Source organism: Bos javanicus, chromosome 25 (assembly GCF_032452875.1).
Source record: "Bos javanicus breed banteng chromosome 25, ARS-OSU_banteng_1.0, whole genome shotgun sequence".
NCBI classification, from domain to species: Eukaryota; Metazoa; Chordata; class Mammalia; order Artiodactyla; family Bovidae; genus Bos; species Bos javanicus.
This window is the reverse complement of record NC_083892.1, coordinates 19,571,264-19,594,964: the sequence shown is the minus strand read 5'-3', so window position 1 is coordinate 19,594,964 and position 23,701 is coordinate 19,571,264. Positions and strand designations below refer to the sequence as shown.

Genomic DNA, 23,701 nt, shown 5'->3' with positions numbered 1-23,701 from the left:
GCAGGAATAGAAGGAACATACCTCAACATAATAAAAGCTATATATGACAAACCCACAGCAAACATTATCCTCAATGGTGAAAAATTGAAAGCATTTCCTCTAAAGTCAGGAACAAGACAAGGGTGCCAACTTTCACCATTACTATTCAACATAGTTTTGGAAGTTTTGGCCACAGCAATCAGAGCAGAAAAAGAAATAAAAGGAATCCAAATTGGAAAAGAAGAAGTAAAACTCTCACTATTTGCAGATGACATGATCCTCTACATAGAAAACCCTTAAGATTCCACCAGAAAATTACTAGAAATAATCAATGACTATAGTAAAGTTGCAGGATATAAAATCAACACACAGAAATCCCTTGCATTCCTATACACTAATAATGAGAAAACAGAAAGAGAAATTAAGGAAACAATTCCATTCACCATTGCAACGGAAAGAATAAAATACTTAGGAATATATCTACCTAAAGAAACTAAAGACTTATATATAGAAAACTATAAAACACCGGTGAAAGAAATCAAAGAGGACACTAATAGATGGAGAAATATACCATGTTCATGGATTGGAAGAATCAATATAGTGAAAATGAGTATACTACCCAAAGCAATTTATAGATTCAATGCAATCCCTATCAAGCTACCAACAGTATTCTTCACAGAGCTAGAACAAATAATTTCACAATTTGTATGGAAATACAAAAAACCTCGAATAGCCAAAGTGATCTTGAGAAAGAAGAATGGAACTGGAGGAATCAACCTACCTGACTTCAGGATGACAGTTTCTTTAGCAAGGCTCTCTTTGTCACTTTCCCTGAGTATAGCCAAATACTAAATTCTTCTGTTAAAAATCACTAGCTCTTTTGTTTTCATCAATATCCTAGGGCATACAGTGTCCCACAGATAGTTTCAATTTCATTTAAGTTCTTTTCAGGGATAGTTTTTGAATCAAATGTTTGCAGTTTGCTCTGATCCCAGGAGCACTGTTCTTAGTGGTAAATTACCTGGTTTTCTCTGGTAAACTAGCTGATCTGATTTAGTTTATACTTATTAATAAGGCTTCTATTCTCCTCTTAATTGCTTTCCACTAAAACTGTCATTGCTTTTGACGGCACCTTTGAGTTTAAATTTCCCCACATTCTCTTTCAAATAAAGTCAGTCTTGGGAAAGAGCTTCAGAGCTCTTTGTTTTATGGTTTGCTTTCTCATGGGAAAAATCTCTGAGTCATGGCTCTGAAACTGAGAAGTGGCATAGTAGTCCACTTCTGAGTGACATCCCTGCTTGAGGAGCTGGGAAAAGGTGGTATCAGCAGGTTGTTCTCATGCTGCAGAAGCTGTGATCTGAAAATGATCAGGTCATGGGTAATTTGAACCCCTATATTCTCAGCACAGCATGGATGAGATAGAGTCTCTGTCCCATAAAGGAGGGCTAAATAGAAAAGGGAGTCCCTGATCTCTTGGCTTGTAATTGCCTGAAAATTAGCCTCTACCACAGGTAGATGGGGGCAGAATGAGAAATGTTGACATCTTGCTCCTCCCAGGAAGATACCATAGTGGTCAACTTGTAGCTGATAGAAGAGGAAGCCCTCTGTTGTTGGTTGCACCTACTTGCAGTGGAGTTTTCATTGAATTGGGCTGGGAAGAGTTGTGAAGAAGCAAATTGTATTTCACACATCAGAAGATCTTGCTGTTCTTCAGTTCAGTTCAGTTCAGTCGCTCAGTCGTGTCTGACTCTTTGAGACCCCATGAATCGCAGCACGCCAGGCCTCCCTGTCCATCACCAACTCCCACAGTTCACTCAGACTCACGGCCATCAAGTCAGTGATGCCTTCCAGCCATCTCATCCTCTGTCATCCCCTTCTCCTCCTGCCCCCAATCCCTCCCAGCATCAGAGTCTTTTCCAATGAGTCAACTCTTCACATGAGGTGGCCAAAGTACTGGAGTTTCAGCTTTAGCATCATTCTTTCCAAAGAAATCCCAGGGCTGATCTCCTTCAGAATGGACTGGTTGGATCTCCTTGCAGTCCAAGGGACTCTCAAGAGTCTTCTCCAACACCACAGTTCAAAAACATCAATGCTTCAGTGCTCAGCCTTCTTCACAGTCCAACTCTCACATCCATACATGACCACAGGAAAAACCATAGCCTTGACTAGACGGACCTTTGTTGGCAAAGTAATGTCTCTGCTTTTGAATATGCTATCTAGGTTGGTCATAACTTTCCTTCCAAGGAGTAAGTGTCTTTTAATTTCATGGCTGCAGTCACCATCTCACATGTTATAGTTCTTTGTTTTTTCCTTTTCTGGATAATCTTTATGCATAGGTCCCATACACAAAGGGACCATTCTTTCTATTTTGTTATCTTTAAATGGGGAAGTTTTATTTGAAATAGCTAATTTGCTCAAGGATAGCATGGGGAAAGATTGCCAATTCACTAACTTTCCATATGTAGTTTCACATCCAAGCTATTGTGTTCATCACCTCCTTTAAGACAGGTTTGGCCTCAGTTTTTTGTGTCCTCTCTCACCTTCAAAGTAAATAGAATGGCTCATAGTGTATATGTATATATATATATATATGCTTCTGTGTGGTTAATTACCTTCAACACTGCATACAAAGAGTGCTCCACATATCTTTCCATACCAATGAATGGCTAAATGAATATCCAGCTGGCTTGATGGACATATTTATTAGGATATTCTAATATAATTAATACTAAATTAATGATCTTTCCTACATTATGGTTCTTCCTGTCTAATTGATCATTCCCTGCCCCCTCGCCCCACCTGCCTCCTTCTCTCTCTCTCTCTCTCTCTCTATATATATATATATATATATATATATGCTGCTAAGTCGCTTCAATCATGTCCAACTCTGTGTGACCCCATAGATGGCAGCCCACCAGGCTCCCCCCATCCCTGGGATTCTCCAGGCAAGAACACTGGAGTGGGTTGCCATTTCCTTCTCCAATGCATGAAAGTGAAAGGTGAAAGTGAAGTCGCTCAGTTGTGTCTGACTCTTAGCAACCCCATGGACTGCAGCCTACCAGGTTCCTCCATCCATGGGATTTTCCAGGCAAGAGCACTGGAGTGGGGTGCCATTGCCTTCTCTTCTCTCTCTCTCTCTCTCTCTCTCTCTCTATATATATATATATATATATATATGTATGAAATATAATTTCTTCCTCTCCATGCTTACTGTCACTTCCTTAGTGCAGGCCAATACCATTTATTGCTTTATCATTGTTATAGACTCCTTGCTTTTAAACATGCATCCTAACCATCTGGCTACCACACTGTTGATAGAGTGATCATTGAAGTTAAAGACTACAAATAAAGTAGTAAGAGTACAAATAAATAGAAGCTGGCTATAAATTTGTTTATCATGGGCACAGAGAGGCACTTGCTGAAATTAGCACACAAAGGCTGAATAAATTTTTATGTCAAACATCCAGTTCATTTCCTTGAAAGAAGAAAAGGGGATTTGCATTTCATAAACATTGCCTGACTCAGTAATCAGGGAATGGCAGAGGAAAGATGCTCAAAAAGAAGGGAAACCTTAAAAATTATCAAGGATAAAAAATAGAGCCTTAACTTCAATAATTTAACTCTAAATGAATAAACTTGAATGGATGTATCTTACTGGTTAATTCCTACAAGAGACTGGTGAGAACCTCAGCTATTTTGAGAAAGCTTCTTAGCATAATCAGGGGTAAATTTGTAGAAAAATTATTTCTAAAGGAGCCTAATATAAAAGCTCAATAAACATTAATTACTCATAGAAAACAGTTATTGAGTACATGCAGCAGAACAACATATGTGACTTAAAACAATTTTCACAAGTAAGCCCTATCTATATTACCTGGGAAATTTGTCTCAATGAATTCCTTGAACTGCTCTAGTTTATCTTCGTTATCACCAATGTTAATCTTTGCTGTCAGAGTATATATATTACCAAACTTGTTCTTGAGGTGACGTGGGCTGCCTAGGCACTTGAACTTCCCCTTCACCATGATGGCCAGCCTGGTACAAAGGGCTTCACATTCTTCCATGCTAGAGGCACAAAGGATATATGGATGAAGAGACTCCCTCTCAGAAGCAAGACTCTATATTTCAAAATAGAGCTATGATTATAATGTAACACTTATAGGAAGAAGGCTTTATATTGCACGTGATCATTACTAAGACAATATTTGGAAAGAGGAGATTTAAAAATTCAAAGCAGTTGATTTCTAAATTCATAAGAGAAACACTTCCCTGACTTCCTACCTTTTACCAAGTCTTATCAGTTAAATAAAATTAAATACTATTGCAGATAAAATTTGCTATCAGTTAAATATTTTATTAGTTAAATAATATTTTACCAGTTGAATTCCAGTCATAACCTAAAATTTTTGGTAGGCAGTTATTGCTTTTAATGCATTAATAAATGTGTATGTTTTGTGCAATTATTATATAAGGAACTACATTTCAGAACTTAACTGAGTATTCTAGATTTTACCTAGGAATCAGCATTTGCTCACGGTCCCTCTTATGTACTTCACGTACTTAGACAAGTTCACTGACATATCCCTGACTCAAACTAATTCTCTCTTATACACTTCTGACTCTCACCCATGTCTCCTAATGGGTCATACCTGTGGGAAGATATGACGATAGCTTTGCCACTATTACATATCCCTGTAACTGTGTCCCACATATGGCGCCTGGCTACTGGGTCCATGCCAGTAGATGGTTCATCCAGGAAAACAACTGAGGACTTTCCCATTAGGGCAATAGCGGTATTCAATTTACCTTTGTTTCCTCCACTTTATTGTCAAAGAAGGAGAGAGAAAGTGGAGGAGAAAGAAGAAATAAGATTATCATTAATTCAACAGAATTAGCTCATATATCCACAATGCTGTGTATACACCAACTCATTTTCATTGAAATGACTTTTGGGGGGAGTATGCTTTTTAGCATCATTATTGGTAAAATATTTTTGTTTTAAGGAGATAAATAACCATAGGGATACAGGAATGAATGTGTTCTTTTTGAAATGCAAAGGCTACAGATCATGTCTGCAAAAGGTTAACTTCATACAAATATGATCTGCCTTATTTCTGATATCTGAACCCTGACGGCTATTTGTTTCCGTGTGACAGAGTTGTCAGGTTGAGTTTACAGGCATTCATTCTAAACAGCAGAAATACAGATGGGCAGTAGGCAGCTTAATAAATAAGCAACATAATGTCTCACCTGTATGTGCAGACCAGCTTGTCAGCATGGGTTTCCATGTGCATTGAATACAAAAAGGTTTCCACATACATGCCAATGTCTGGCTCAGGAACACCCCGCAGCCTGGCGTACATGATCAGCACTTCCCGACCTGTCATGTGGCCCAGCATGGGGTCAGATTGAGGACAATAGCCAATTCTTGACCTAATCTGAATCAAGAGGGTAATTCATAAGCAATAAACCTAAGTCGACTATTCCATTGAACATACAGTAACACGGATGAGGGAGGAAACCTGAAGTTTCTAGCCCATGCTAGCAAGAAGATGTGATACCCATAGAGCTCTGAATAAGAATTATTTCTTTTTCAGTCTAAAGAAACTTTACACCTGGAACCCACTGTAGTAAAATGGAATACTAATATCCCTCACTGGAATTTTCAATACATATCTATTGTGCACTGCAATGCACCCAAGATAACTCTTGGTTAGATGAAATTGCATATTCAGATATCACTAGGAAAGAGCCATTTTATTAAAGCTATTAAAATAATGTATAGAATTTCACTTCCAGTAGTAGCCAGTAACTTCTATTAAGCCAACTATCCCACAGATGAAAACTATTATATACATTATATATATCTTCTATGGGCTTCCCTGGTGGCTCAGATGGTAAAGAATCTGCCTGCAATGTGGGAGCTCCAGGTTCAATCCCTGGGTTAGGAAGATCCTATGGAGAAGGAAATGGCTACCCACTCCAGTGTTCTTGCCTGTAGAATTCCATGGACAAAGAAGCCTGGTGGGCTACTATCCATGGGGTCACAAAGAGTCAGACATGACTGAGCGACTAACACACATCCTTATATATTGAATTGGCAAAAATGTTCATTCAGGTTTTTCCATACCATCTTATAGGAAAACCCAAACAAACTTTTTGACCAACTCAACATATATAAATACAAGAATAAATAAGTTTAGCTATATTGAAATAAAAAGCTTCTGTACAACAAAGGAAACCATAAATAAAATGAAAGGGCAACCTACCAAATGGAAGAAAATATTTGCTAATTATATACCTGATAAGGGGTTAATATGCAACATATAAAAGAATTCATACAACTCAACATCAAAAAAGACAAACAATCTGGTTTAAAAAATGGGCATAAGACCTGAATAGACATTTTTCTGAAGGAGATGTACAGAAGGCCAACAGGTACCTGAAAAGGTTCTCAACATCATTAATCATTTAGGGAAATGCAAATTAAAACCACAATGAGCTTTCACCTCACACCTATTAAAATGGCTATTATCCAAAAGATAAGAAATAAAAAATGCTGGTGAGGATGTGGAGAAAAGAGAACTCTTGTGCACTGTTGGTGAAATGTAAATTGGTGTAGCCACTATTGAAAACAGCATGGAGATTAAAAAATAGAAGTATCATATTATTCAGCATTTCCACTTCTGGGTAGGAAAAAATGAAGGAAGGAAATGAAAATCTTCCCTAACTCAAAAAGATATCTGCACCCCTACGTTCAATGCAGCATTATTTACACTAGCCAAGACATAGAAACAACCTGTCTGTTGATAGATGAATGGATAAAGAAGATGTGGTATATCTATACAATGGAATATTACTTTAGCCATAAAAGTATCTTATTTTACTTTACTTCATTGAGGAATAAATCTTTGAAGCTTTCTCAGAAATTATGATTGTTTTGGTTTTTTATATTCTATTTCTTCTGAGGTCAGTTTTAATAATTTGTATGTAACTAGAAAATTAGTTTTATTAAAGATTTAAATTTTATTTGCATGGAGTTGAATCAAGTACTTTGTGTTTCTTATAATTTATTTTCAATGTATTTGTGTTCCCTCTCTTTTTTAATAAGTTCATCCATTTCTTTATTTTTACAAAGTTCTAGTTGTTTTGATTTCTTTGTTAGTTGGCTCTATATTTTTATATATTAATTTATATACTTGTCTGCATTTATACTTTTGTATGCTTTCCTTCCATTAATTTTTTTCTGAGACAGATGTTTATAAGCTGTTTATTTTTATTCTTTTTAAAATTGAAATGCATATATATAAGATTATTTTTTATTCATTTTTTTCAATTTTTATTTTTTATTAAATTGTAATCAGAGAATATATATTTTTATACTTGGAAATGCTGTTTTTCAAATGTATGGTGTAAAAATATTCATACTCATAAACAAATTATTTTTGAGAGATACAGAATTTGATATGTATCAATCATGTTTACCATATTGACTATTGACTAAGTTGCTTATGTATTTTTTGTTTGTATTTGTTTTTTACTGACATGGTCTGTCTTAGACTAAAAGAAGAGAATTAAACATTTCATATATTGGGTTGGCCAGAAAGTTCTTTCTTTTTTTTAAGTAAAAATAAAAGACATATTTTTCATTTTTACCAAGAACTTTATTGAACAATGTAGTCACCAATTTGTTCCACTACCTTTTCAAGCAACTTCATAATTCCATCTTCCCAAAACTTTATTTTTTTGAGCAAAGAATGTTTCCAGGTGCCTTTTACAGTCTCCCAGGGAACTGAAATTTTTTCCATTAAGAGAATTTTGTAAAAACTGAAATAAATGAAAATATGAAGGTGCAAAGTCTGGTGAATACCATGGGTGAATCGGAACTTCCCAGACAAGTTGTAACCACTAGTTTTTGCCTGGTTATCAAAGAAACATGTGGTCTTGCATTATCCTGATGGAAGGTTATGCATTTTCTGTTGCCTAATTCTGGATGCCTTTCATGGAGTTCTGCCTTCAGTTGGTCTAATTGAAAAAACTATTTTTTTGGAATTAATCACTTGGTTTTCCAAAAGGAGCTCATAATAGAGGACTCCGTTCCAATCCCACCATATACACATCACCTTCTTTACCAAGACCAGCCTTTGGTGAGGTTGGTGGTGGTTTATTTCACTTGCTTAAGATCTCTTCTGTTCCACATTATTGTACAGTATCCACTTTTCATCATCTGTCACAATTTGTTTTAAAAGCAAAACGTCTTCATTACATTTTGGTACAGAATCACATGCAGAAATATGGTCAAGAAGTTTTTTTTTTTTTTTGCTTAACTTACATGTAACCCAAACATCAAAGCAATTAATATAACCAAACTGGTGGAAATGATTTTGAACACTTAATTTGCTTATTTTGAGTATGTTGGCTGTATCCCTCATGGTACAACATTGCTGCTGCTACTGCTGCTAAGTTGCGTCAGTCGTGTCCGACTCTGTGCGACCCCATAGACGGCAGCCCACCAGGCTCGCCCGTCCCTGGGATTCATTCTCCAGGCAAGAACACTGGAGTAGGTTGCCATTTCCTTCTCCAATGCATGAAAGTGAAAAGTGAAAATGAAGTCGCTCAGTCGTGTCCGACTCTTAGCGACCCCATGGAATGCAGCCTACCAGGTTCCTCCATCCATGGGATTTCCCAGGCAAGAGTACTGGAGTGGGGTGCCATTGTCTTGATTAGATCTCTATCAACTTCAACTGTCCTAACCAACTATGGACCATTGTCCATCAGAAATCTTCAGTATGAAACTTTTCAAACCACTTCTGACACTTAAAAAAAAAATTCTAGAAGGCTTTTATTATCTCTGTCCAGGGAGATAGATAGGACTTAATATTTTCTGTAAAGGGGAAGATTCCCATTAAAATTAAGTTGTTTTGTCACAAGAGGTAAAGATATCAGATTAGGTTTGGGGCAAAATTCTCTAATTTTGCTAATTTACCAGGAGATATAATTTTTTTTTTCATTTAAGATTTTTACCACGATCATATTTCCATGTTGCAACATAGTTTTTGTAATTTTTACAATTTTTTTTCTGGTTGTTTTTTCTCTCTCCAATCTTTATTTTTCTTTAATTTACGTATTTAATTGAAGTATAGTTGACTTACAGTGCTTCAAGTACACAGGAAGGTGATTCAGCCAGACATATACACATTTGTTATTTTCCAGATTTTCTCCATTATAGGCTACTACAAGATATTGACTATATTTCCCTGTGCTATAGAGTAAATGTTTGTTGCTTGTTGCTTATCTATTTTTTAAACTAAAAATCTAGCATTCTATTTATACTAAGTCAAACAAGTGAAGTCAAATGTCCGAATTTTTTAGTCAAAAATTCGTAAGTTTTCTAAAATATATGTATATTATACATACTATTTATATATATGTAAACAAAAGCTTTTATACTACACTTGGTAAAGGTTTGAGAAAGAACATTAAAAAAAAGAGAGAAGAGATGAAGAAATTGGAAAACAAACTAAATGAAACAGAATATGAAATAGAAAAAGTGAAACAAACTAGATAAAAGTAAAAGATCATCATACAGTCCAGTTGTTTTTAAACATGGCTACTAATTAGAAACATATCTGAAGATTTGGAGAAAAATTTTTGTATTTTTCAAAAAATTCCAAGATAATTTTGATATGCATTTGGATTTCAAGATTATAGGTTGATTATAGGTTTTTCTATTAAATTGTAGTTTTTGGTTTATATAAAATTCTATTTTTATTTATTGACCAATCATGATACAATGGTAAGTGAGTAATAGTTGCATAATTACAATAGTAAAAAATGTTTATCAGTTTTCACAATCAACAGCCAGATGAAAAATAAAAGACAATTACAATTGCAAACCACAATGGGAACATGATTAACCTAACAATATAAACTAATTACATACAATTTGGGGGGGGTGTCAAGCAGTGATGTGGTAAGTGGAAATGCATACATGCACATGTTTTCACGCACATAGCCCGTCTATATCTTTTGGTTGGTGCATCTAATCCATTTACATTTAAGGTAATTATCCATACGTATGACCCTATTACTGTTTTCTTAATTGTTTTGGATTTATTTTCTGTAGATCTTTTCCTTCTTTTGTTCCCTGCCTAGAGAAGTTCCTTTAGCATTGGTTGTAAAGCTGGTTTCAGTTCAGTTCAGTCCCTCAGTCATATCCGACTCTTTGCGACCCCATGGACAGCAGCAGGCTTTCCTGTCCATCACCAACTCCCAGAGCTTGCTCAAACTTTTGTCCATCAAGTTAGTGATGCTATCCAACCATCTCATCCTCTGTCGTCCCCCTCTCCCCCTGCCTTCAATCTTTCTCAGTGTGGTGCTGAATTCTCTTAACTTTTGTTTGTCTGGAAAGCTGTTGATTTCTCCATCAAATCTGAATAAGAGTCTTGTTGGGTAGAGTATTCTTGGTTGTTGGTTCTTCCCATTCATCAGTTTAAATATATCATGCCATTTCCTTCTGGCTTGTAGAGTTTCTGTCTAGAAATTAGCTTGTAATCTGATGGGAGTTCCCTTGTATGTTATTTGTCATTTTTCCCTTGTTGCTTTCAATATTTTATCTTTGTCCCTAATTTTTGTCAGTTTGATTACCATGTGTCTCGGTATGGTCCTCCTTGGATTTATCTTTCCTGGGACTCTCTGTGCTTCCCGGACTTAGTTGAGTATTTCCTTTCCCATGTTAGGGAAGTTTTCAGCTATTATTGTCTCCTAAAATATTTTCTCAGGTCCTTTCTCTCTCTCTTTTCCTTCTGGGACCTCTATAATGCCAATGTTGGTGCATTTAATGTTGTTCCAGAAGTCTCTTAGACTGTCTTCACTTCTTTTCACTTAAAAAAAGAATTCTGTTCTGCAGAATTGATTTCCACCATTCTGTCCTCCAGGTCATTTGTCCATTCTTCTGCCTTAGTTATTGAGTTATTGATTCCTTTGAGTGTATTATTCATCTCTGTTTGTTCTTTAGTCCTTGTAGGTCTTTGGTAAACATTTCTTGCATCTTCTCCATTGTTTTCCTGCGATCTGGATCATCTTCAATACTGTTATTCTGAATTTTTTCTCGAAGATTGCCTATCTTCTCTTCATTTATTTATTTTTCTTGGATTTTATCTTGTCCCTTCATCTGGGATATAACTTTCTGCTTTTTCATCCAGATTAACTTTCTGTAATTTGGTTTTTGTTCTACCCTCTCTGGGATGATGGCTCTTTTGCTTCTTCTGTCTGCCCTCTGATGGAGGAGGCTAAGAGAGTTGTGTGAGCTTCCTGATGGGAGGGACTGGCAGTGGTAAAAACTGGTCTTGCTCTGGTGAGCAGGGCCTTGGCCAGTGAAGCTTTAATTTAATTATCTGCTGATGGGTGGGATTGTTCTCCCTCCCTGGTAGTTTTTTTGGCCTGAGGTGACCCAGCCCTTGGGTCTAGGGCTCTGTGGTCAGGTTAATGGTGACCTCCAAGAGGGTTTATGCCAAGGCGACCTTTCTAGACTGCTGGACCATTGTGCCTGTCCCTGTGGTGAGCCCCTGCCGACCCATGCCTCCACAGGAGACCCTTCAACACTACCAGGTAGTTTTGTTTTAGTGGAGTCACTTGTGGAGTCATTGCTCCTTTCCTCTGGGTCTTGGTGCATGCAAGATTATATCTGTGCTCTTCATTTAAGACTGGAGTCTTATTTCCCCCAGTCCAATGGAAGTCCTATAATCAAATCCCGCTGAACTTCATAGTCGGATTCCATAGGATTCCCAGTCCCTTTGTCAAAGCCCCAGGCTGGGAAGCCTGAGGTAGGGTTCAGAAACTTCACGACAGTGGGAGAACTTCTTTTGTATTAATGTTCTCTGGTTTGTGGGTCGCCCACCAAGTGGGTATGGGATTTGACTTTTATCGTGATTGTGCCCCTCCTACCAACCTGCTGTGGCCTCTTCTTTGTCTTTGGATGTCAGGTATATTTTTTGGTAGGCTCCAGCATTCTCCTGGAGCTTCCCAGGTAGTGCTAGTGGTAAAGAATCCACCTGCCAATGCAGGAGACACGAGGGACTTGGGTGATTCTGGTTTGATCCCTGGGTCAGGAAGATCACCTGGAGAAGGGAACGGGACCCCACTCCAGTATTTTTGCCTGTAAAATCCCATGGACAGAGGTGTCTGGCAGGCTACAGTCCATGGGATCACAAAGAGTAGACACGACTGAGCAATGCACTATGCTGGAGCCAGAACAGGTGAAATAACTCAATGTGTAACTCAATGAAACTATGAGCCATACTGTGCAAGGCCACTCAAGATGGAAAGGTCATGGTGGAGAGTTCTGACAAAATGTGGGCGACTGGAGAAGGGATTTGCAAATCCCTTCAGCATTCTTGCCTTGAGAACCCTGTGAACAGTGTGAAAAGCCAAAAAGATAAGACACTGAAAGATGAGCCCGCAGATCAGTAGGTGTCCAATATGTTACTGGGGAAGAACTGAGAAATATCTCCAAAGAGAATAAAGAGGCTTTGAACCAAAGAGGAAACGATACCCAGTTTTAGATACATCTGGTGGTAAAGGTAAATACAATGCTGTAAAGAACAGTATTGCATAGAAGCCTGGAATATTAGGTCCATGAATGAAAGTAAATTGGATGTGGTCAAGCCAGAGATGGCAAGTGTGAACACTGACATTTTAGAAATCAGTGAACTAAAATGGATGGGAATGGGTGAATTTAATTCAGATGACCATTATATCTACTACTGTAGGCAAGAATCCTTTAGAAGAAATGGAGTAGCCCTCATAGTCAACAAAAGAATCCAAAACACAGTGTTTGGGTGCAGTCTCAAAAAAGGACAGAATGATCTTGGTTAATTTCCAAGGCAAACCATTCAACACCACAGTAATCCAAGTCTATGCCCCACCACTAATATCAAAGAAGTTGAACTTGAACAGTTCTATGAAGATCTACAAGACCTTCTAGAACTAACAGCAAAAAGATGTCCTTTTCATCATAGGGGACTGGAATGCAAAAATAGGAAGTCAAGAGACCCCTGGAGTAACAGGCAAGTTTGGCCTTGGAGTACAAAATGAAGCAGGGCAAAGGCTAGAGAGTTTTGCCAAGAGAACACCCTCATCATAGAAAATACCCACTTACAACTACATAAGAGATGACTCTACACATGGACATCAGATGGCCAATACAAAAATCAGATTGATTATATTCTTTGCCATGGATGATGGAGAAGTTTTCTATGGTCAGCCATAACAAGACCGGAAGCTGACTATGATCTAAGACAATGAGCTCTTTATTGCAAAATTCAGGCTTACGTTGAAGAAAGTAGGGAAAACCACTAGGTCATTCAGGTATGACATAAATCAAATCTCTTATGATTACACTGTGGAAGTGACAAAAACATTCAAGGGATTAGATCTGATAAACAGAGTGCCTAAAGAACTATGGACGGAGGTTTATAATATTGTATAGGAGGTGTTAACCAAAACCATCTCTAAGAAAAAGAAATGCAAGAAGACACAATGGTTGGCTGAGGATGCCTTAGAAAAATCTGTGAAAAGAAGAGAAGCAAAAGGCAAAGGAGAAAAGGAAACATATGTGCATCTGAATGCAGAGTGCCAAAGAATAGCAAGGAGAGTCAAGAAAGCCTTCTTAAGTGAACAATGCAAAGAAATAGAGGAAAACAATAGAATGGGAAAGACTAGTGATCTCTTCAAGAAAATTAGAGATACTAAGGGAACATTTCATGCAAAGATGGGCTCGATAAAGGACAGAAACAGTAAGGAACTAATAGAAGCAGAAGAGATTAAGAAGAGGTGGCAAGAATACACAGAAGGACTATACAAAAAAGGTCTTAATGACCCAGATAACCATGATGATGCTGTCATTTATCTAGAACCAGACATTCACAGAGTAGGGGGAGGAGAGTGGAATGAACTGGGAAATTAGGATTGAAATATATACACTATCATGTGTTAAATAAATAACTATCGGGAATCTGCTCTGTAGCACAGGGAGCTCAGCTCCATGTTCTGTGATGACCTAGATGGGTGGGACGGGTTGGAGAGAGGTCTAAGGGGATGGAATACATGTATGCATATAGCTGATTCACTTTGTTGTACAGCAGAAACTAACACTACATTGTAAAGCGACTATATCCCAATTAAAAAATATTTATCCTGATTTTCTTCCTAACTCACTAATCTTCCTCAACTTTTTCTCCAATTATTCTCTCTCTCACTCCATGTCTTAGAAATGTTGTTGATCCTCAGGATTCAGCCCATATCTTTCTCCTCATTATTATACATACTCCAAATAGACTGTCTCACTTACTCTCACAGTTTAAATTTCACTTGTACTTTGATGAATTCTGAGAGATTTATATCTCCATATCAATTCACTATCATAGATTCCAACTGTCTATTGGATATTTTCCCATTTAAATGTGTCATAAACATCTAACATTCAACATATTCTTCTCCAAATATACTCATCTCTTGTCTTTACTATCTGGAAAAATGGAACTTTCACTCATTCATTGGCTCAAGATATTTCTTTTCTTACAACCCACATTCAAATGGAGCCCAAACCTTGACAAATTTTACTTTCTCAGTATCTTTCATGCTGCTGCTACTGCTGCTAAGTCGCTTCAGTCGTGTCCGACTCTGTGCTACCCCAGAGACGGCAGCCCACCAGGCTCCCCCGTCCCTGGGATTCTCCAGTCAAGAACACTGGAGTGGGTTGCCATTTCCTCCTCCAATGCATGAAAGTGAAAAGTGAAAGTGAAGTCGCTCAGTTGTGTCCGACTCCTAGCGACCCCATGGACTGCAGCCTACCAGGCTCCTCCGTCCACGGGATTTTCTAGGCAAGAGTACTGGAGTGGGGTGCCATTGTCTTCTCCAGTATCTTTCATAATCCCTTTTAAAAATCATTGTTTTATATCAAACTCCAATTATGTAAGAGCAGGTTATGTGAAATAACCATTCTTCCTGTTTTTCATTTGATCCATTTACAGGTAATCAGATTTTTTTCAGCCAGAAAGAGTATTTGCCTTTTCCCAAACTCAAGATGTTATCATGACTATTACTGTCCCTGCAGTCTGTTACATTTGAGAAAAGAATGTATATATATACATTCTTATATATATATATATATATATATATATCTCAATGCTTTTTTCCATGCCCTCCACCCATTTCTCCGGTTACCTTAGGACTCGAACTCAGTGATTAGGTCTAGAAATACCTTTCTGATATTTTCAGTGATGTTAATGCCATCAATTAACACAACTCCAGAGGTTGTGATCTCTTCTCCAGTCAACATTTTGAATGTAGTGGTTTTTCCGGCTCCATTTAATCCAAGTAATCCAAAGCACTCATACTTTGGGACTAAAAGGGAGATATTTCTCACAGCCTTTACAACTGGACACTTGTAGTAAGTCTGAGAAAATTAAAAGAGAACCACAATGTACTGAAGGAGTGATAATGGGTCAACCATAACCATAACCTCAGACCCTGTGGACTGTTACGTATGGACAGTTTCAGAAGAGCCTTTCCCCTTTCAGTCCTCTATTTTACCAGAATGTACATAGATCCCATAGAACTCCAAAGAATTAGTAATACTACCAACAAATTTGTGGCAGGGAAGGTGGGCTAAATCTTAGTGCAAGGTTGGACATTGAATGACTTTACCTTTGTAAGTTCGTTGAAAAGCAAAGGGACAGCCATCAACCTAGGTAACAGTTTCTGGACTCTCTTTCTTTCATTTATTACATCTTTATCCCCATATTCCTTGATTAGGTGGATGGAATCTGTAGCCTATATTTTCAAGACAAAGATCACAGATTTGAATAAATGTTAGACATTTTGGCTTAAACTGGGTGGCTTTTTGAAAGTTGACCTGAGGGAGTAATTTCAAAGATGTCACAAAATATTTGCGTAATTTCTATTAATGAGCTTCTCTACCAATTTTCTGAGGAGGGCATGGCAACCCACTCCAGTCTTTTTGCCTGGAGAATCGCCATGGACAAAGGACCTGGCGAGCTACAGTCCACAGGGTCACAAAGAGTTGTACACGACTGAGTGACTAAGCACAGCACCGACTTCCTGAACTCTTATGCACAAATGTATTCCTGACTTGCTTATTTTTTTCTTTTTTCTTGGGCATGTGGCATGCAGGATCTTAGTTCTCCAACTAGGGACTGAACCCATGCTCCCTTCAGTGAAAGCCTGGAGTTTAACCACTAGACTGCCAGGGAATTCCCATAACTTGCTTATTTTTTAAATTGTAGTCATGAACAAATTGTCTTACAAGTATGAGTCTTGCTAGTGACCTGGACATTTTGTGGTGAACAAAAGCAACAATGATACTTACTTATTACCTAGTGTGATTTGTTACATCCAAAATATATTCAAGAGAGCATTAGGTTTAAGAGAGAAGAATGAGCTCCTTTTTTTGATTAGGGCCCCTTATTGGTGAAGTTTGAGCTGAGTTTAACAAAAATATATTGAGAGAATAAAGAGAAAATATATTGGAGAATAAACAAAAATATATTGAGAGAATGAAGGTAGGGTGGGGATGGAAGAAAGGTTGCCATCAACAGTGGGAGCTTAATGAAAGTTGTGTGAGAATGAAACAACATGGTGTGTTTTGTGAATACTAATTTGTTACTGCTTGAGCAAAATTTTGTTGTTTTGAACTGCTCATGTTTAATTCAAGTACTCATTTAATGGTAATGGTTGAGGAATGGAGCAGGAGGATATATTCAGCTCACATGCTAATTCAGTAAACATGCTAATCAAAAGAGTGAGAAGAGAGCTGCTCTTTTCTTTTCCAATCGCAAAATTGATAGAATGCAAGTGGTAAGAGTGAATATTCTTGCCCAGTTTTCAATCTTAGAGGGAAAACATTTAGTCCTTCCCTTTATGTTTATTGTAGGCTTTACATATAAACACAACTCTGTGCGACCCATAGACAGCAGCCCACCAGGCTCCCCTGTCCCTGGGATTCTCCAGGCAAGAACACTGGAGTGGGTTGCCATTTCCTTCTCCAGTGCATGAAAGTGAAAAGTGAAAGTGAAGTTGCTCAGTCATGTCCGACTCTTAGCGACCCCATGGATTGCAGCCTACCGGGCTCCTCCATCCATGGGATTTTCCAGGCAAGGGTACTGAAGTGGGTTGCCATTGCCTTCTCCGTTTCTTCTTGAGGTGATCAATATTGTAACACGGATTCATTTTCAAATATTAAACTAATTCATGGAATAAACCCTCTTTGTTAATTTCTTTCATATATTCTTTTTTAAAAAATATTTATTTATTTACCTTTGGTTCTATTCTAGTGTAGATCAGTGAGAGTTCAATTACTGAATGAATGAACAGTTAAAATAAAAAAATCCCAAGGCAAAACTCTGAGATTGTGTGAACTATGAGACCTATGTAAAGCAATAGTTAATAATCTGACTGGTAGAGACCCATCTCAGCCTAAGAATGTTAAAGTTTGAAACTAAGAAAGGGAAGGAAAAAAAAATCTCAACACAATATTTATATGTTTAATCCTAGGCAATAGGAAAAAATCCTGACTGGTAGAGACCATGAAATTCTATAATTCTATACAGCTTTAAAGAAGTCAATTCTATAATTACAACCAAATACACCTCAAAAACTACAGGCACAAGGCAGCACTTTCTATCATAGTCAGTTCATTATTATGGATTATTTTCTTGTAGGCAGAGGATTCAAAATTCAGAATTGAAAATTCAAACTAAGATGAAAGACCTGTGATTCAAATTAGTCCCAGTTAGATCTTGGTATAATTGAATGATATCTTCTTTATTAAGTAATAAAGGTAGGAATATGTTAATTTATACATTCTGACCTAATGCTGAGCTTTCTTTGAGTTGTATCTAGAGTCTGCATTAGTTACTCACCTTCTTGCCGTTCATAAATATCTTATAGACATTAAATACAATTTTATGAAAGACAAAGTTTTTCAGGTTCCAGAATGTACTTTCCAGACAAAAAAGCAAAAGCAGAAAAATTAAGCCCAAGGCAGCTGATGAAATCAAAAAGTTTGCAATCCCATGTTCTCCAAAGCTGTAGACATTGTTCTTCTTAACTAAGGGTGATAAAAGAGATAGCCTTACTTTAAAAACTTATACAAAGTCTAGAATGACACCAAATATTAAGAAATATAGGAGAAAATGAATGTTAAGTTAGAGTTAGAGAAGTATAGATATGAAAAATAAGCAATTGTCTTAACATTTTGTCTTTCTTATTTAATCTTCGCTGATATTTATGATTATTATAACAGTTCCCCTGCAAATGCTTTTTTTCTTTTTTTTTTTAAACTGGTTTTGATAGGCAACAACATTACTACATACTGAGTGAGTTTCAAAAGCTGAGTCTTTGTAAACAGAATTATCATGGATCTAGATGGTGATGATGATTGTACATTATGAATGTACTCAGTACCACTGAAATGTATACTTTAAAATGTAAACTTTATGTTATGTGTATTTTATTACAACAAAATTAGTGTTTTTGCATACTGGCACAGAAAATGCAATTCTTATTAAAAAAAGAGTGATTGTATTATCTTCACATCTCAAAGATGCCTCCTATTTGCATATCTAGAATTTAGATGTTTGTGTTAGCTAATTTTCTGTGTAGTAAAATCAGGAAATATCAATTATTACCTATTTACGTCTAAACTTTGTTCTTTTCTTCCTCACAAGTGTTGCCACCAATACTCTTTTCCCACTTATAGAAGAAAATATCTTCTCACTTTGAAGGACTTTAAGGACAGTAGACATGACCTACAATAATAGCTAAACATACCATAAATACCTTTATTTTGTTTGTTTTATTTAATTGCCAATAATTCTGTTGTTTTTGATTTTTGTGGGTTGTAGTTGACTCACTGGAAAAGACTCTGATGCTGGGAGGGATTGGGGGCAGGAGGAGAAGGGGATGACAGAGGATGAGATGGCTGGATGGCATCACTGACTTGATGGACGTGAGTCTGAGTGAACTCCGGGAGTTGGTGATGGACAGGAAGGCCTGGCCTGTTGCGATTCATGGGGTCGCAGAGTCGGACACGACTGAGCGACTGAACCGAACCGACTTATTTGTTTAGTAACTTTTGTAAACTGTTTTTGTAAAGGCTGTATTTTGTTATTTTTGATCACTGGAGTTTCTGTTCTGCTAACTTAGCTATTAGCTGCGATTTGATGGAAATATCCTGAAATGTTTGGAGCAAAACGCACACACACATAAACCAAACTTTTCCTATCCATTTTAGATTAGCTGTGAGTTGGGGCTCTCAAAATGGTTAACCAGTCCATGTACAATTTTTATTTAGTTCACACATCTTGCTTATGCAGGGCGTAAAGATCAGAGAGTTTATTCATAAAGTCTTATCAGGTTTCAGCCTTGAATCTGCATGTGGCACTCTGAATTATCCATTGCAAATGGGAGTTTTTGTAATTGATTAATCCCCTCACATTCAAGTCACTTTCCCCAGCCTCTTAACTTCTTAGGCTTTTCTTTCTTGCCACTTGCTTTCCGTTTCTTGTCACTTGCCCTAGGTGGCTGTGGTTAGCATATCCCTTTAAATGTTTTTGACAACGCTGCCCAGGAGGTTGCTCCAGCCCTCAGAAAGTTCCAAGAAGAGCTAAACAGTGCACCTCCTGAACTGATCCACTGGGTCATTGTCAGACGGATCTAAAAACATAACCACAATTCTTTGAGAACAGGAATTGTTCTTTGCCCCTTCTGGTGTAAGAAAACGCACCAGGAATGCAGATTACTATCATCACAGTTACTGCTGCTTGGCTGGAAAATGGGAAGGTAAGCAGGTAAGTTAAAACTCTACATTGCTTTTTTGGCAAAATTGAGCAGCTTCTTTCTTCATTTTCTACTTCCCTGCTTTTTGTAAGTTTTTGGTTAAATTTCAGAGTTCCAGAGAATTGATTCTGACACCTTAATCTTTGTTTCAAGGGAGGGACAGATCCTTGGAGATACCTACTCTGTCACTTTCAGTTTCAAGTTATTTTTATATACTGATTTTTGGTTTTAATTCAGCAATCTAGCTAAAGTTTCTAAATATTCTAGTATTTTATCTGTAGAGTTTTAAGTAGTTCATGCCATATATATAAAGAATTTCAAATATTACTTTATCTCAGTGTTCATACTTGAAAATTATTTAAAAATGTAACATAAAATGAGCTCTCAGGAACCTCCCACTTAACAAAGTAACCAAAACATTATTAATAGCTTCCTTCTAACTATGTTCTCCTTGATTTTACCCCTACTATCTATATTCCAGATATAATTGTCTTATTTCTTTGGAAATTTTCCAGAGACATGCATTTCTTTCTTTTTTTTTAATTAATTTTATTTTATTTTTAAACTTTACATAATTGTATTAGTTTTGCCAAATATCAAAATGAATCCACCACAGGTATACATGTGTTCCCCATCCTGAACCCTCCTCCCTCCTCCCTCCCCATACCATCCCTCTGGGTCGTCCCAGTGCACCAGCCCCAAGCATCCAGTATCGTGCATTGAACCTGGACTGGCATCTCGTTTCATACATGATATTTTACATGTTTCAATGCCATTCTCCCAAATCTTCCCACCCTCTCCCTCTCCCACAGAGTCCATAAGACTGTTCTATACATCAGTGTCTCTTTTGCTGTCTCGTATACAGGGTTATCGTTACCATCTTTCTAAATTCCATATATATGCGTTAGTATACTGCATTGGTGTTTTTCCTTCTGGCTTACTTCACTCTGTATAATAGGCTCCAGTTTCATCCATCTCATTAGAACTGATTCAAATGTATTCTTTTTAATGGCTGAGTAATACTCCATTGTGTATATGTACCATAGCTTTCTTATCCATTCATCTGCTGATAGACATGCATTTCTATAAATATTATGTTGTTGGTAATAGTCTGTTTATGAGGTTTATAAAAATAGCATCATGTTGTTTGTAGTCATCACAGCAAGGTTTAAAAATATTCATTGTGTTTCTAAGATTTATTCATATTGTTGTTTGCAGCTGAAGTTCATACCTTTCCACTCCTCTATGATACTCCATTATGTAGGGAGAAAAGCCTTAATTTATCATTACATTCTGCTGTTAATAGACATAAGCTATTTCCATTTCTTTTTGAAATTACAGATATTGCTGAAGAAAACATTTATTAAGGTTTTCCATCTTGGAGTAAAAATATTGGTAATTGGCATGTCAAGCTTGGTTAGTGCTAACACATTTTTCAAAGCAGTAAATTATTTTCACTCACAATATGTGCGTATTTATTTCCATTTCTCTACATTGTAATGCTTCTCGACCTCAGAGTTTAAAATTTTTGTTTAGTGATAGTTCATTGTGGTCCAAGTTCGTAGTTCTTTGATCACTAATGATGTTTATGATAACTCCATATAGGCCATTTTTGGACCATATTTTATTCTTTTTTTATTTCTGTGAAATTCTTCTTCATGTCTTTATTCTCCCATTTTATTCTAGATAGCATAATTTGTCTTAATTTATCATTCTTATTCCAGATAGTAATGCTTTGTTCATTATATATGTGTTATTTATATGTGTGTTAACAAATATATTTGCTTCTGAGGCTTTTATTTCTTTAGAATGCCTTTAAATTAACAGTTTTAAATTTTAATGTAGTCAAATTTATAAATCCTTTCTTTATAATTCAGGGATTTTTGTACTAATTTTCTTATTTTGTACTTGATGTCATAAAACTATTTTAACATATTTTCTTATAAAATTCTTGAACTTTACCCTCTCTATTTCCACTTAGATTTTTTGTGTGTGTGTCTGTACAGGCTTCAACAGTTCATGAACTGTGAACTTCCAGATGTTCAAGTTGGATTTAGAAAAGGCAGAGGAACCAGAGATCAAATTGCCAACATCCATTGGATCATCGAAAAAGCAAGTGAGTTCCAGAAAAATATCTACTTCTGCTTTATTGACTACGCCAAAGCCCTTGACTGTGTGGATCACAAGAAACTCTGGAAAATTCTTAAAGAGATTGGAATACCAGACCACCTTACCTGCCTCCCGAGAAACCAGTATGTAGGTCAAGAAGCAACAGTTAGAACTGGACATGGAACAACAGATTGGTTCCAAATTGGGAAAGGAGTATGTCAAGGCTGTATATTGTCACCCTACTTGTGTAACTTATATTCAGAGTACATCATGAGAAATGTTGGGCTGGATGAAACAGAAGCTGGAATCAAGATTGCTGGGAGAAATATCAATAATCTCAGATACGCAGATGACACCATCCCTGTGGCAGAAAGTGAAGAACTAAAGAGCCTCTTGTTGAAAGTGAAAGAGGAGAGTGAAAAAGTTGGCTTAAGACTCAACATTCAAAAATCTAAGATCATGGCATTTGGTCCCATCATTTCATGGCACATAGATGGGGAAACAGTGGAAACAGTGTCAGACTTTATTTTGTTGGGCTCAAAATCACTGCAGATGGTGACTGCAGCCATGAAATTAAAAGACGATTGCTCCTTGGAAGAAAAGCTGTGATAAACCTAGAGAGCATATTAAAAAGCAGACACATTACTTTGCCAACAAAGTTCCGTCTAGTCAAAGCTATGGTTTTTCCAGTGGTCATGTATGGATGTGAGAGTTGGACTATAAAGAAAGCTGAGCGCCGAAGAATTGATGCTTTTGAACTGTGGTGTTGGAGAAAACCCTTGGACTGCAAGGAGATCCAACCAGTCAATCCTGAAGGAAATCAGTCCTGAATATTCATCAGAAGGACTGATGCTGAAGCTGAAACTCCGATACTTTGGCCACCTAATGCAATGAACCGACTCATTGGAAAAGACCCTGAGGCTGGGAAAGATTGAAGGCAGGAGGATAATGGAGGATGAGTTGGTTGGATGGTATCACCAACTTGATGGATATAAGTTTGAGTAAGCGAAGCCTGGTGTGCTGCAAACCATGGGGTCGTAAAGAGTTGGACATGACTGAGCTACTGCACTGAACTGAACTGTACAGAATATGGATCCACCTGTTTTTCGCTTTTCTGGAAATACACTTACTGCTGCTGCTGCTGCTGCTAAGTCACTTCAGTCGTGTCCGACTCTGTGCGACCCCACAGACGGCAGCCCACCAGGCTCCCCTGTCCCTGGGATTCTCCAGGCAAGAACACTGGAGTGGGTTGCCATTTCCTTCTCCAATGTATGAAAGTGAAAAGTGAAAAGTGAAAGTGAAGTCGCTTGGTGGTATCCGACTCTTAGCGACCCCATGGACTGCAGCCTACCAGGCTCCTCCGTCCATGGGATTTTCCAGGCAAGAGTAGTGGAGTGGGGTGCCATTGCCTTCTCCGATACACTTACTAGCATTTATTAAATGGTGTATTTTTGCCCAATAATATATGATGCCATCTCCTTTATACATCAAAATTCCATATATGCCTTGGCATATTTGAGGGCTCCCTTTTAATCTAATTGTCCATTTACTTCTATCTCTATATGTCTTATAAGTCATTATGTTACAAATATTTACATTTCAAATCTTAAGGAATTAAACCAATACCTGAGAAGGCACCTATCAAGAAAATATCAAGTCTTGTTTTAAAAGTAAATTTTACTAAATATTGAGTAAAGAGATGTTTTACATAAGCTAGTCTGCTGAATAAAAAAACTAGAAAATACTCCACAGT

At 37.2% G+C, this 23,701-nt stretch overlaps 1 protein-coding gene across 1 annotated transcript in view; it reads right to left on the bottom strand.

Annotated features, from left to right (window-relative positions):
* LOC133238361 (phospholipid-transporting ATPase ABCA3-like) overlaps window positions 1-23,701 on the bottom strand; it is a 219,104-nt gene that overhangs the window by 8,663 nt on the left and 186,740 nt on the right. The window contains exons 24-29 of the mRNA XM_061401372.1: window positions 17,922-18,109; window positions 15,688-15,813; window positions 15,242-15,436; window positions 5,230-5,417; window positions 4,629-4,799; window positions 3,854-4,044 (exon numbers count right to left, since the gene is read on the bottom strand). Of these exons, the coding sequence (XP_061257356.1) occupies window positions 3,854-4,044; window positions 4,629-4,799; window positions 5,230-5,417; window positions 15,242-15,436; window positions 15,688-15,813; window positions 17,922-18,109 (1,059 nt within the window). The remainder of the gene's footprint in view (window positions 1-3,853; window positions 4,045-4,628; window positions 4,800-5,229; window positions 5,418-15,241; window positions 15,437-15,687; window positions 15,814-17,921; window positions 18,110-23,701) is intronic.